Raw genomic sequence first — 13,974 nt, 5'->3', positions numbered from 1 at the left:
AACTGAACACCCTCTCTACTGTCGTCGTGGTCAGGGTTGCCACCAAAACAAAATGAAAATCACCAACTTGTCACTAAGAAAATCACCAGCATTTCACCAAAATAACCAAAAAATCGGTGTTCAATAATGACAAGCTTTACACCAAAAAGACACATTGGACACCCTAAGGTAACACATTATGTTTCCAACCAAAAAACAAAGTTGTGATCTAAAATCCTGTTTCTGGATATAAAAAGAGCTTTTTTATTTATTTAACTACTATTTTATCTTTCTTTGTCTTTACTTTCCAAAACCTTTTGTTTTTGTCTTGGTTTCCATTGAAACGAATAACCACAATACTCCTCTTCCGTCCTGAAATCGAATTTCGTTTGCTTATGGGCGTTTTTAATCCCTGTGCCAGAGAGACCACACAAAGTAACTAAAACGTTGTTTCAAACTTTTTTGCAAAAAGAAACAGTCTTAATAATTAAAAACTTATTAAAAACTCAACTATTAAAAATCAATTACACAAAAATAACTCTCGTCCCAATCACAAATCCACCGCTACGTCAGGAAAGGGGGGGGGGGCTGGATCCGCCACTGATATCCAAATTTTGATTCAACCAAGGCTATCCCTGGTCTAAGGAGAAAAATTTATAAAAATAACATAAATTTTACTATAAAAGTAAAGAATGATTATAAAGAATTGTATTGCTGTACCAGGGGAAAAAAGAAACAAAAATAGAAACACTAAAAACGCAAACATACCAAAATCGTATTTTTGTTCACTTCCTTTGTCGAATCATGTAACTGATTTTGGGCTTTTCAAATGGCATGTCCAACATAAATTGATATTATCATTTTGAAGTGACTCTAAATACTCTTTTAATGTTCTTTTTTGTTTTTTTTTCCTTCACAACCTATGAAGTAGACATATAGAGTAGACTTTGAAGAAAAAGCTTAACTGGACCAGTATATATAGCTTGGACAGGAAAACCACATTTAGGTCTAATAACACATATTTTGGCTGTTTCAATTCACAAAATCATTCTCAACAGAATTTTGGCTGTGTGCAATTACAATTTAAGTGATACAGGTGCGCTAGTGTGGTATTTTACACAAAGCATTTTTGGGGGGATGAATAGGAGGAATGGCTAGTGTTAAATGAAGTTCAGATTTACAGGCTCAGAAGCAGCCAGAGTGTAATAAAAAACTTGGTTCGCAAGGATACTTGGGCCCCAACATCATTATCTTTCAAAATTGTCCTCAGTTCACAACTATATTTTCACAGGGTTTTTCAATTCTTCCTTGTGTGTTTATCAGCTTTTATAGTATGGTATCAATTTTTCATATTCGAAGAAAGGTACCATTATGAGAACCAATCCTCCTGCGGATATCTGTATGTTTCATCATTTATTTGCAATATTTCTAAAACCTGGCCGTAGTAGCTAATCACGTATGCTGAGCCATCTGCTGGACCAAGAGTTTGTGTTGCAATAAGTATAACATCTATTAATTGGCCAACAAACATAAAACCACATGTGAACAGTTTTAATAGTCCAATAGCAGGGTACCCCAAGTAGAATCGGTCGATTCCAAAAGTACCAAGAAAAACAGAAAGAAGTAATGCCTTCTCAAACGAGTATCCATTCCTGAAAAATATTCAATTATACATTTTGAGCATTCATATTAGAGTAACGAACAACTTATTAGTAGTAGGTGCACTCAATACAGTAGTCAGAACTTACGTTTCTGAAGAGCTGAAACCAGTAGGAAAAAACAAAATGAAAAAAACAAAACTAAATAAGTAAATAGCACATACAAAAAACAGGATCTGAATTTCCTTTGCTAAGGGGATGGGATGCAATAGGGCAGGACTGTCCTCAACTGGCTGTACCCCAATGAGTTTTCAAATTTACCACAAGAGAATAAAAAGTGCAAATGATGCACTGTACTAAATAAAATAATAAAGGAACAGAACAAACATCCAAGACCGTCGATAGTAAAAAAATCCACAATAATTAGGCAATCCAATAATTTCAAATAATTAGCCTGGTTTCTTTAGGAAGCAAATTACTTAGTATGACGATACTTTTTAAACTGAAGATTCTGTAGATAAAGTTTGAAGAAAAGAACAGCGTAGTTTTAGGAAGGATAGAGGATGAGTCGATCAAATTTTCACTCTAAGGTTAATAATTGAGAATCGCCTTAGTCATCAAACGCCTTTAGTCCTCAGTTTTATAGATTATGGGCAAGCGCTTGAATCAACTAATCTAGAAGAGCTTCAGCGAAGATCTTATCCTTATACGGTATACCAGATAAATACATTAAAGTGATTGTAGGAGAATTACATTGCTGCAGTTAGCGTAGGAAATGAGGTTAGTAGCTTGTTTGGTATTAAATCAGGAGTTAATCAGGGCTTCGTTCTATCCCCTTTTATATGGATCATTTTGATAGGCTTTGTCCCAATGAGCATAATAAAGGTAATGGGAGAACACAGAATCAAATGGGGAAATCAAATTCTCCTAGACTTAAATCATACTGATGATCTAAGTATCCTAAATGAAATGTAAACAAAATGAATGAACTTTAGAGGTTTTGCGAGTTCAGGGAGCAAGAGTAGGTTTAAATATTTATGTCAAGAACGCTAAGTTGATAAGACCAGGAATAAGTAAAAGTTAAGAAGAGATGTTGGGTAACGAGAAGATTGATCAAGTGGACAGCTTCACTTGCCTATATAATATGGTTACCTATGTAGTATCTTTACCTAAGTAAAGAGCAAGGTGGGCACAATGTATTATTTTTTATTTGAAATTGAAAGGGCTATTGCCGTTTTTAATAGTCAAAAGTGAATGAAGGACAACCAGCCCCCCCCCCCATGACCATCGTTTCCCCGTACACATCCCATCAAAATTTTGATCTTGCATTTTGTCCAACGTAGTTGAGAGGTCCGGAAATTATGTCTTTGAGGATGAAAAGCCCTCAGTACAAGGGTTGTAAATTACGCCCTGTTGGCATATAAGGTTTTTGTAGAGCAGCTGGTCGTATAGAACTTCTGAGGGGGCTCATTTGATTGGTAATCTAAATTTCTAGTGCCCTTTTAAGAGCCAAAATAATCAGAGGACAGATACCTTCCCCAATACGTCTTATTTTCCTGAAGTACGTCTGACATAAATTTTGAGGTAGCCATTTGTTCAAAAAACAGTTCAAAGATCATAAGCAGCGCAATGAAAGGCGCTTATTCGATTGGAAGTTGCAACGTCTAGAACCCTTTTTAATAGTTAATTTCAAAATAATTAATTCAGACTGAAAGTAATGAAAGGGCACCCCCCCATGCCCATCATTTCTCCACATACATTTAATCAAAATTTTAGATAGCCATTTTGCTTAGCGTAGTTGAAAGGTCCCGTAATTGTTTTTTTAAGATGACATCCCCCCCCACAAAGCCCTCAGGGCGAAGGTTATACGTTATCCCCCAGGGGCATATAAGGTTTCTATAGAAAAGCATTTAGAAAGAGTAGTCGTACAAGCTTCATAGGGGCTCATTGGATTAGATACAAGAAATTCTAGTGCCAAAACTAAACGTTAAAGTGATTGGAGGTCAACAAGTCTCCTCCCCCTCACGGCCTCCCCCCAAAAGCATCGGATAGAAATTTTTAGATAGCTATTCTTTCAAAAACAGTCTTAACATCATATAACAAAGCTTTCGGGGTTGACACAACTCCCTAGAGTCTGGAAGCAAGGGTTTTAAGTTATGCCCCAGGGACATATTAGGTTTTCATGAAAGGGGTGGTTGTGAGAACTTTAGAGGAGGCTCATTTGATAGTAAGTTAGAAGTTCTAGTTCACTTTTAAGGGGTCAAAAGTGATGGAGATCAACGAGCCCTCTCTGACACCCTTTTCCCCCAAACACATCCAATCAAAATTGTGGGGTAGCCATTTTGTTCACAATGGTCCAAAGAGCATGTAACGATGCTTTCACGGTGGACACAACCTCCCAGAGCCCATGCCAATGGTTGTGAGTTATGCCCTGTGGCACATAAGGTTTTCATGGAACAGGGGGTCATATAAAACTTTGGATCGGATGGGGCTTATTTTATTGAAAGTCGGAAGATCTAGTTCGCTTTTTAAGAGTCAAAAGTGAATGAAGGACCACCAGCCCCTCCTCCGACAAGCCTATCATTTCCCAAAACAAATCCGACCAAATTTTAAGAGAGCTATTTTATTCAGCATTGTTAAAAGGTCCAGTAATTATATCTTTGGGGATGTCAACCTCCCCGTAGTCCTCAGGGTATGGTCTGTAGGTTAGTCAATTCATTCATTGTTTACACATAGTATAGGTTCAGACACATATAATATATATTATCAGTTACATATAGTAAATGTACAGACCGTGCCTCCTGACAAGGGTTTGTAACTTAGTTAATTCGTTCATTGTTTACACATAGTATATGTTACTGAGAAAGGTATGCATGTTTGAACTATACTTTACAAAAAGACCGAGGGCATTCAGGTGAGCCTTTCAGAGAATTTTGAGCGGAGTGTCGAACTAAATAAAAAAAACACACTATGTGTATAAAGACTGTCCAAAGGGCGTAACTCATGAATAATTGGGTATTTAATTTGGAACTTTCAGGAAATGATAAGGACGATGATCAAAAAGGAAATATTTGCATGTTCGTAATTTACACTTTACTAAAAAAAAAATCTAAAAATTGTGGATTGTCAGTTTAATATATATATACTGATATTTGTTCCTTAAAGTTTCAATAATTTTCATTTATCAAAGCCAAAAAGTGAAAATATTTAAAATGTATTCTTTTTCCAGCAGTTTGTGGTAACGAACTATAAGTAAGGGGCGACCTGGCTCAATAGTAAACGAAACTCTAAATCGTATTTCTATACTGATTTCAAATTTACATAATTTCAGTCATACCCATTAAGAGCTACGAGCCAGAGAAAATTTCCCTCATTTTCGAAAAAAGAGGAAATAACCCCCTAAAAGTCAGAGAATCTTTACGAAAATCACACCATTTGATTCAGCGTACCAGAGAACCCTATTATAGACGTTTCAAGCTCCTATCTGCAAAAATGTGTAATTTGGTATTTTCTGCCACAAGAACGATCATGGATGCGTGTCTATTTTTTTCCCGAGGGTGATCGTATCGACCCAGTGGTCCTAACATATCGCGACCGGGCTCGTTCGAACTAAAATAAAAGCTCTAGTACCCTTTTGAAGTGACCAAAAAACTTGGAGGGCAACTAAGCCCCCACGCTCATTTTTTCTCAAAATCACTAGATCAAAATTTTGGGATAACCATTTGTTCAGCATAGTCGAAAAATCCAGTAACAATGCCTTGAGGATGAATTAATCCCCCACAGTCCCCTGGGAAAAGACTGCAAGTTATGAACTTTACCCATTGTTTACATATATTATTGGTTATTGGGAAGCATACAGACATTTTCAGGGGGATTTTTTGTTATTGGGGGGGATAGGGGAGATGGGTTACGTTGGAGAATCGCTCCATGGAGGAATTTTTCACTGGGGAGGACATTTTTTCCATGAAGGTATCGAAAAACGATCAGAAATAAAAAAAAACACGTTTTTTTCAAATTAAAGTAAGGAGCACCATTCAAACTTAAACGGACAGTTATTATTACTTATGTGAGGGGGTTCACCCCCTCGTCAATACCTCGCTCTTTACACTACTGTTTTTTTTAGTACTTTAAAATTTACTCTAATTAAACGGGCTTTGTGATTCAGTGGTCATTCTTAAAGAATTGGATCAAAATTCGAACACTAGCGTAAAGAGCGAAGTACTGACGAGGGGTCAAAACCCCTCATACACGTCAAATCAAACAGTTCTTGGTAACGAACTTTAAGTAAGAAGCAACCAGGCTCAATAATAACCGAATATAGATAGCCTACATCAAAAGAATTGGATTTTTATTCTGATTTCAAATACATCAGTTTCATTGAGTTTAGTTTTATACATTAAAAGTTACGAGCCTGAGAATATTTGCCTTGTTTTAGAAAAAGGGGGAAACATCCCCTAAAAGTCATAGAATCTTAATGAAAGTCACACCACCAGATTCAACGTATCATAGAGCCTTGCTGTAGAGGTTTCAAGCTCCTATCTGCAAAAATGTGGAATTTTGTATTTTTTTGCCAGAAGAAAGATCGCGGATTCGTATTTTTATTTATTTATTTTTTTTTTTACTAGGGGTGATTGCATATACCCAGTGGTCCTAGAATATCGCGAAATGGCTCATTAGAACAAAAATTAAAACTTCTAGTGCCTTTTTTAAGTGACAAAAAAATGGAGGGCAACTAGGCTCCCTCCCACGCTCATTTTTCCAAAAGTCACCCGATCAAAATTTTAAGATAGCCACTTTATTCAGCATAGTCGAAAAATATATTAAATACGTCTTTGAGGATGACTTAAACCCCCACAGTCCCTGGGTGAAGGGCTTTAAGCTGTGAACCCTGGTCATTCTTTACATATAGCATTAGTTATTGGGTAATATACAGACATTTTCAGGGGGATTTTTTTTTGGTGCAAGGGGGGATCGGGGGAAGAAGGTTACACAGGAGGATATTTCCATGAAGGAATTTTTTATGGGGGAAGGTAATTTTCCTTGAAAGGGCGGCGGATTTCCCAGCATTATTCAAAACCGATGAGAGATTAAACAAGAAAACCTAGTTTTTTTCAACTAAAAGTAAGGAGTACCATTAAAACTTAAAAAAACGAACAGAAATTATAATGTATATGACGGGGGTTCACACCCTCGCCAATACCTTGTTCTTTACGCTAAGGTTCTTTTTGAACTTTCATAAGAGCTATTTATTTTAATTAAACCCTTTGTGATTCAGGGGTCATTCTTAAAGAATTGGAACACAATTCAAACTTTAGCGTAAAGAGCGAGTTATTGGCGAGATTTTAATTGAGGTTTTAATTATTTATGTACGGTGAGCCAAATCCAAAACCTGCATTAATTCAAAAACGTTCAGATATTAAATAAAAAAACAAGTTTTTTTTTAACTGAAAGTAAGGAGCGACATTAAAACTTAAAACGAACACAAATTATTTTGTATATGAAACGGAATGTCCCGTCCTAAACGCCTTGCTCTTTACGCTAAAGGTTTTTATTTTTTAAAAAAGTAGAGCTGTGAGGAAGAGTCGAACTTTAGCGTAGAGAGCGAGGCATTGAGGAGGGGACAGCCCCTCTCATATACAGTTCTGTTCGTTTTAAATTTTAATGTCGCTCCTCACTTTCAGTTGAAGAAAAATTGTCTTTGTTTCTATTTAATTCGGTGAATGGCAATTTATGTTCTGGTCGTGACAAGGCATGGGGGCTGTCAGCCCTAAATCATGTTAATTTTTGCTCGTTTTGAGTTTGATTCGGTTATGTATAGTAATTTCTGTTCTAAGTGAGTTTCATTTATTTATTGATGGTGATTTGTGGTACTTTTATGCTTGGAAGATTATTTGACTTTATTTCTGCTCCTTTTTAGTTTAATAGAACTCTTTACTCTTCTTTGAAAGACTTTTTTTTTATTGAAGAATTCTTTCAAAATTAGTTATTATTAAAGACGGTGTGTGTAATGAAGATGTAAAAAGTGGAATAGCCAAGGCACAGGGTATTTTCACAGTTGCAAAGGTTGGAAAGAATAGGATAAGTCTGCAAATCAAGATTAGAATATTGGAAGCCACAGTGATGACAGTGGCCAAGTATGTTTCGAAAACGTGGACGCTCTGAAAAACAGAAAAGTGGCAAGAAGTTTTCAAGAGAAATTGCCTACAGACTTTTTTTGGTACCCGACTGACTGACCACATCACAAATAGTAAACTGTACGAAAAATGTTGTTCAATTCCTCTTTCTAGGGCAACAACGAGAGAAGGAATGGTATGGCAAGGACACATTCTGCAGATGAAGGATGACATATTGCAATAGATTGTCCTTGTGGGCCGACCATCTAGGGTCCGACGAAAAAAGGGTCGTCCCTGAACAGTGTGAGAGGATATAATAAGGAAAGATTTAAGGAGAATGGGAACTTCTTTGGAGGATGTAAAGAGGGTGGCTTTGAATAGATTGGATGGAGAGGAGCGTGTGGAGCTGTGTTGGCCTCAGCCGGCTTGGTGCTGCAGTTGGCTGTTAGTAGTAGTAGTAACAGTGGCTAACAAACAAAAAGATCCGAAAAACCCCTCCCCCTCCTCCTAATATTCTTGCATCGAAATATCTCGATTTATATAGGCTATAAAAAATTTAAAAATACGGATTCCATTTTTAAAGCTCAACTTGACGCAAAGAAACTGCCAAAACCGCTAATTTTTCCTTACTCAAAAAATTAATCCCATCTGAAAAAAAAAGAAAACATAGAATAAAGGAGCTTATGAACTCTAGCTCGTTTCCCTGGGAAATTTCAAAGATTTTTTCTCCCATTCTCTCTAAATTTGAGGACGTTCATAAAAAAAGTACGTAAATAGAGAGGGTTCCAAATCCGTTTCTCTTCCATCAACATCTCAAAATTTCTCTTAAGTTTCTGGAATTTTTATACAATTTTTTTTTGCATTTTTCTAAGCTGTACCTTTCAAATATGTTCTTGCTAACATTGGTGCCTATTGTTTCAACAATATAGAAGTGTTTTAAAGACTCTAGCAGGCAAACTAACTTTAAAAATAGCAAAAAATTATCTAGAAAACTGCAATTGATATGAATATTAGCTTGTTTTGTTTTTTGCCATTGTTTTTTTTTAAAGTGAACCTTTTTGGATACACAAATTAGGGTACTGGAAAGCTTCAGAACTAACATTTAAACTCGAAACCTTTCATTCAAACCCTAATAAAAACAATAAACAATTATACTTACGTCCACCTGCATGGAATCTCCATTTCAAATGTAGAATTATCACTCAATGAACAGATCAGGCCATCAGCTGCATTGCAAAATACTTTGAAAAAAAGAGCAAAAGTTAATATCTTTACTAAGGATTGCACTTCAAGATGGCTAATAAGGTTATCATGCTCTAAAGGCTCAACAAACTTACATAAAGTATAGTGAAAATGGGAATTTTATGTCTCAGATCTCCTCCTCCCTAATTAAGGTTTTCTAATTAGAGATAAGCTTATTTAACATATAATAAAATACAAAATATGCTTATCTAATTAATTACAACAAATCTAGTTAAACTTAGCCATAATTAAATCGTACTAAATATTTTAAATTCTTATTTAATTATAAAATGAAAAAAATATACAGAATGCCATACTAGGAGCCATCAGACAACAATACTTACATTGACTTCCGTTTAAGCTATCAGCAAGGGAAACATGGGCCAATTAGTAGTCTCGTATCAACTTTAAATCCAGCATTTGGTTTTATTCAAGCTTAATTTTACTGTAGCTTAATCTTGAAGAAATTTAGTTTTTTTTTTCTTGTACTGAAAGCTTGGATTTTTAGTTACAACATGGTAACATTGTATCAACTAGCAGTCTTGAATAAAGATCCTAAAAAGCTTTTGACATGATTTGTAGGCTCAGTTTTGCCTTTTGAGACAACCTTGAAGCTTCTTGGCTACCATTTTAACTTGGTCTTGAACGAACATTTCGTTCTTCAATATTGCAGTTTTGTTTATGGTAAGACAAAACTACAGCAGCTAAAAAGCCTGAATCAAGTTTTGGGCCTGATCTGCATGCTTGGTTATTGCCTTGCTTGATTCTTAAAAAGTTTGGCTCACACAGTCGGACAATAATTGTTATACACTTGGTTATTTTATGCTCAAGCCTACTTGCCCTCAAACTTTGCATTGGTTTTGTGACTTGTAGTTATTGTATACATCAACTTTTCCAAGTAACTTTCATTTTATTAGCATGTTTTTTTTGGAAATGCTCAACCACTTCAAATTTACCCATATCAACAGATCCTCTGTAAATCAGAAAAATTACCCAAAAAATGGTTAGGTATGCAGAATACTGATAAGATACTGTCTGGTAGATAGTCGTCTGGTTGGCCAAAGGTCTAAAAATTTATGTTGATTTCTGTATAAAGGTTTTTTTTTTTTCAAAACAATAGACATACCAAATACTATCTATCACGAAACGAAAGGATGAAATGCAAGTTTTAGACGCCCAAAACTCTTATATCTTGACGACATTCCATTCAGATTAACTAAAAATTATGTGATGGTATTTCAAATGGTACTACTTTAATGTGGACTATCTACTGGGCACATTTTAATGTGTTACTATATAGTGCATTATGTGTCTCAGGAGTGTATTGTCAGAAAGGCTATCATAATATTTAGAAAGATAATAGAGTATAATGAGAGGATTCCATACCAGCTTCTCTTCCATCTATTTTTCGAAATTCTCCTACAGTTCCTTAAATTGTCGTATATTTATCCGATTTTTGCAGTTTTCTAAGTTATATCTTTGAAATAAGTTTTAGAAAACACACTTAGTGCCCACTGTCTCAACAATATAGGAGCGTACTAAAGACCCTAGTATGCAAACTAATTTTAAAAATAGCAAAAAAAATAAAGAGAATAGAATTTAAAGAATATAACGATCCTACTTTTATTTCATTAGAGTATATCCCTTACATTTTTTCACAAAATAAAAAAAAAGAAGTTATTCAGGACTATATTCGAAACAATCAGGGGGAAGGGGTGAACATATACAGACAGAACATATTCAGTCTTGATTCAGTCGTTGAACAGTTAAGATCTATTCTATTCTTTTAAAAAGGATTTATCTCAGTTTCAAACCAGTTATTGGTAAAGGACTTTTATTCTGATTTAATTAGACACTGAATTGTTTCAGTAGTTACGAAATAGTAAGAACATTTTTACGTCTTATAAATTATTAAAAATATTCATTCAGTATCTATAACCAAGTGGATTATCTGACGTCACTGAATAACTTGGATTAACTGAAGTTTTTGTCCGCTGCATAAATTGAACTTTCGGCATTATTAAAATAAGACATTTTCATATAAAATCAAAGAGCTGTATGCCAGTTTGGCAATAATAAGGATTATAGTAGCACAAAATTGTATCTATATTGGCAAGACATGTGAAAAGTATAGCTCTGAATTTGTTCAGTTCATTCCAAGGAATGTTTACACAAGGCCAGAATTCAGGGGATAGCCATATATATAACATAATGGATAACAGCGAGTATGTGCATTGCCCGGTAATGAACTTTTTGCAAAATAACTGGGAAGAAGGTATTGAAGGCGCTACTATTATTCAGCACGCAATAGACTTTTTTGAATGCAGTGTTATTGCTGATGCGAAAAGCGAATTTTGGGCGAAGGTTGCGCCTAATGATAATTGCCCCCGGCGCATCGGTGCGAAAGCTTCTGCGAACAATGTGAAAGATGTTCTTGATTTTATTAAGAAACTGGACTCTGAGGAGGTATCAACTCCGATTTATGTGATCAAGTCTCCAACCGAGGTCCCGGTTTTGCCCGCAGTCGCGTATTCTAGGCTGTCAACAAAGGTGAATCGTGTGGAACAACTACTCAAGGTTGTTGCCACCAAGCTGGATGCTTATGAACTGAATTACCCGCAACTGCCGAAACCTGCAATTCCCGACTCGCATGCTACTATTGTTGTGTCGAACCTTCCATCTACCCTTTCGGACCCAATAAAACGAAAAGATCTGATAGATCAGATTGATGGACACGAATCAATCACTAGCATTCGTCCCGTTCGTGACAAACTGTTTATCAATATAGATAAGTCAGTTGCTGAAGATTTCCGCTTATCGGTGACTGGTGCGTTTACTGGCTCTTCTGCGAAAGTTCTAACCAAGAAGTTTTACGGACTCCTGAAGGGAATCCCGCCTGATTCTGAACTGTCCCACCTGATATCGTGCCCTGGTGTTTCTGGTGCCTCTAGGCTAGGGAAATCGCTTGCAGTAAAACTTGAATTCTCAGATGCAACATCAAGAGTCGAAGCATTTAGGTATGGTCTCAAAGTAGGATACGAAATCCTAAGTGTTTATGAGTTCAAAGCGATTCCCCGGTGCTGTAACAATTGCCGATCCCCTGACCATCTCCAGTCGTCTTGTCCCAGTGTTACACCAAAATGTGCGCGATGTGCCGGTCCTCATGTTTTAGATAGAGACTCGCCTTGCAATTTGTCACCTAAGCGCGCAAACTGTGGAGGTGATCATGTTTCGTTTAGCCTCACTTGCCCTAAATTGAAAGCAATTGTCAGTCGCAAGTTACCGAAAACAAACTAATGTCTGAATCAGTATCACTCGTGTCCTTCAATATTAATGGGACGAAAAACAAGGACCTGACCATTCATGAACTGTACAGTAAGTTTGACATTGTATGCTTTCAGAAACATCTTTTGACCGCAACGAGTGTTAATTTCCTGCGCCGCAGTTCCGCCCACTTTGTTTTCACAACAAATGCTAAATCTACTTTTGGAAGGCCTTCAGGGGGTTTAGCATGTATTATAAAACAAAAGCTCAGCTTTCTGTCTCCGTCATGCTATTTCTCTGATGAACATTTATTGGCTATAAGACTTGGTAAAACCGTATTGATAAACACTTACCTGCCTCATGATGGGAAGAATATGACATCGCTTAATAAATTCTCCAAAGCATGATCTAGTTTGAAAACTCTCCTTCAAAGTATAAGCAAAAATGGGTATGAATTTATTATTATTGGAGATATGAACACTGATGTAAAACGTGATTCTGCTCGTACTGTGAACCTACTTGATTGTCTCCCTGATTACAGAATAATTGCGAAGGATCTACCTTTCTCGTATGTGCATAATTCCGGCAGCTTATCGGATATTGATCACGTGATTTGTTCCCCGTTCATTACATCTTCAACAGTGCATGTCCACGAAGATGAGCAAGATATTGATCACCTTCCTTTATCGCTATGCTTTTCGATTAGAAAAGATAGTACTGACCAGGCTTATGCTCCTGCCTCTAAATGATTTGTGCGGAGTAATTGGAAAAATGTTAATATGCCATTATATATTTCAACCCTGGCCATTCTCCTTGGTTCTTTACGTGTACCTTTTCATCTACTCCAGCTGAGTGTTAGTCCTACTAAAAGTAATTACGATCTGAATCATTATTGCAACCAAATCGTGTGGTGCTTAAAACGCGCTGAGGAGGTTGCTGTCCCTCAGGAGCGAGTGAGGAAAGGTACAAGGAAACCAATCTGGTCGTGTGACCCTGAGCTGAAAAGTGTGAAAAATAAAGCCAAATTGTGGCTGCGTATATGGGTTGCTAACGGTCGACCATTAGCTGGGATGTGTTTGAAATAAAACAAAAAACTAAGCGTGAGTTTAAGAAATGTCTGCGATCGAGCCGTTACAAAGGGTTAGACTGTCCTACCAATAAGAAAGATTGGGACAAAGTGATTAATTCAGCTAAATTAAATAACTCGGCAAATCCTAATTGCCCCATTACGCCTTCCGCATGGTCTGACCACTATTCAGTTATATTTTCCAAAGTGAATTATGCAGTGCACGCGCTTTATTCGAAATTGCTTGATTCGGTTCTCCCGCCTTCCCTGACTCAGGCACAAGTTATTACTGTTTCAGGTTGACGCTGTAATTGCATCTGTTAAGAAATTGAAATCAAGTTCTCTTGATATTGACGGTATCAGTGCTTGTCATCTAAAAATAAATTGCCCGTCTTTGTTTTTCCATTTACAGTTGTTTTTCCAAATGTGCCTTTGTTGTTCCCTCGTTCCTGATAGCTTTTTGTGTGGAACTGTCACTTCTGTACTTAAACGAGGTAAGACTCCTTTGGATTGTTCTTCTTACAGGCCTATCACGGTTGCTTGTAATTTTAGTAAAATCCTTGAATATATCCTACTTCCTTTCATAAGTATGAATGCTAATTTCGGGGAGAATCAGTTTGGTTTTCGGTCTGGCATCGGGTGCCAGCAAGCTCACCGTGCTCTTGCTTTCCTTCTTAAAGATGCTTCGGCTAAAGGGTATGGTCTTCATATT

The 13,974-nt window shown here is 36.5% G+C and overlaps 1 protein-coding gene across 1 annotated transcript in view; it reads right to left on the bottom strand.

Moving 5' to 3' along the window:
• Positions 1–672: 672 nt before the first annotated feature.
• The window catches only part of LOC136026458 (TM2 domain-containing protein CG10795-like), a 30,526-nt gene continuing 17,224 nt past the window's right edge, over positions 673–13,974 (bottom strand). Inside the window, exons 2-3 of the mRNA XM_065703056.1 lie at positions 8,850–8,931; positions 673–1,631 (exon numbers count right to left, since the gene is read on the bottom strand). Of these exons, the coding sequence (XP_065559128.1) occupies positions 1,349–1,631; positions 8,850–8,931 (365 nt within the window). The 3' untranslated portion in view covers positions 673–1,348. The remainder of the gene's footprint in view (positions 1,632–8,849; positions 8,932–13,974) is intronic.

Source organism: Artemia franciscana, chromosome 4 (genome assembly GCF_032884065.1).
Source record: "Artemia franciscana chromosome 4, ASM3288406v1, whole genome shotgun sequence".
Lineage (NCBI taxonomy): Eukaryota > Metazoa > Arthropoda > Branchiopoda > Anostraca > Artemiidae > Artemia > Artemia franciscana.
This window is presented reverse-complemented; position numbering and strand designations above follow the sequence as displayed.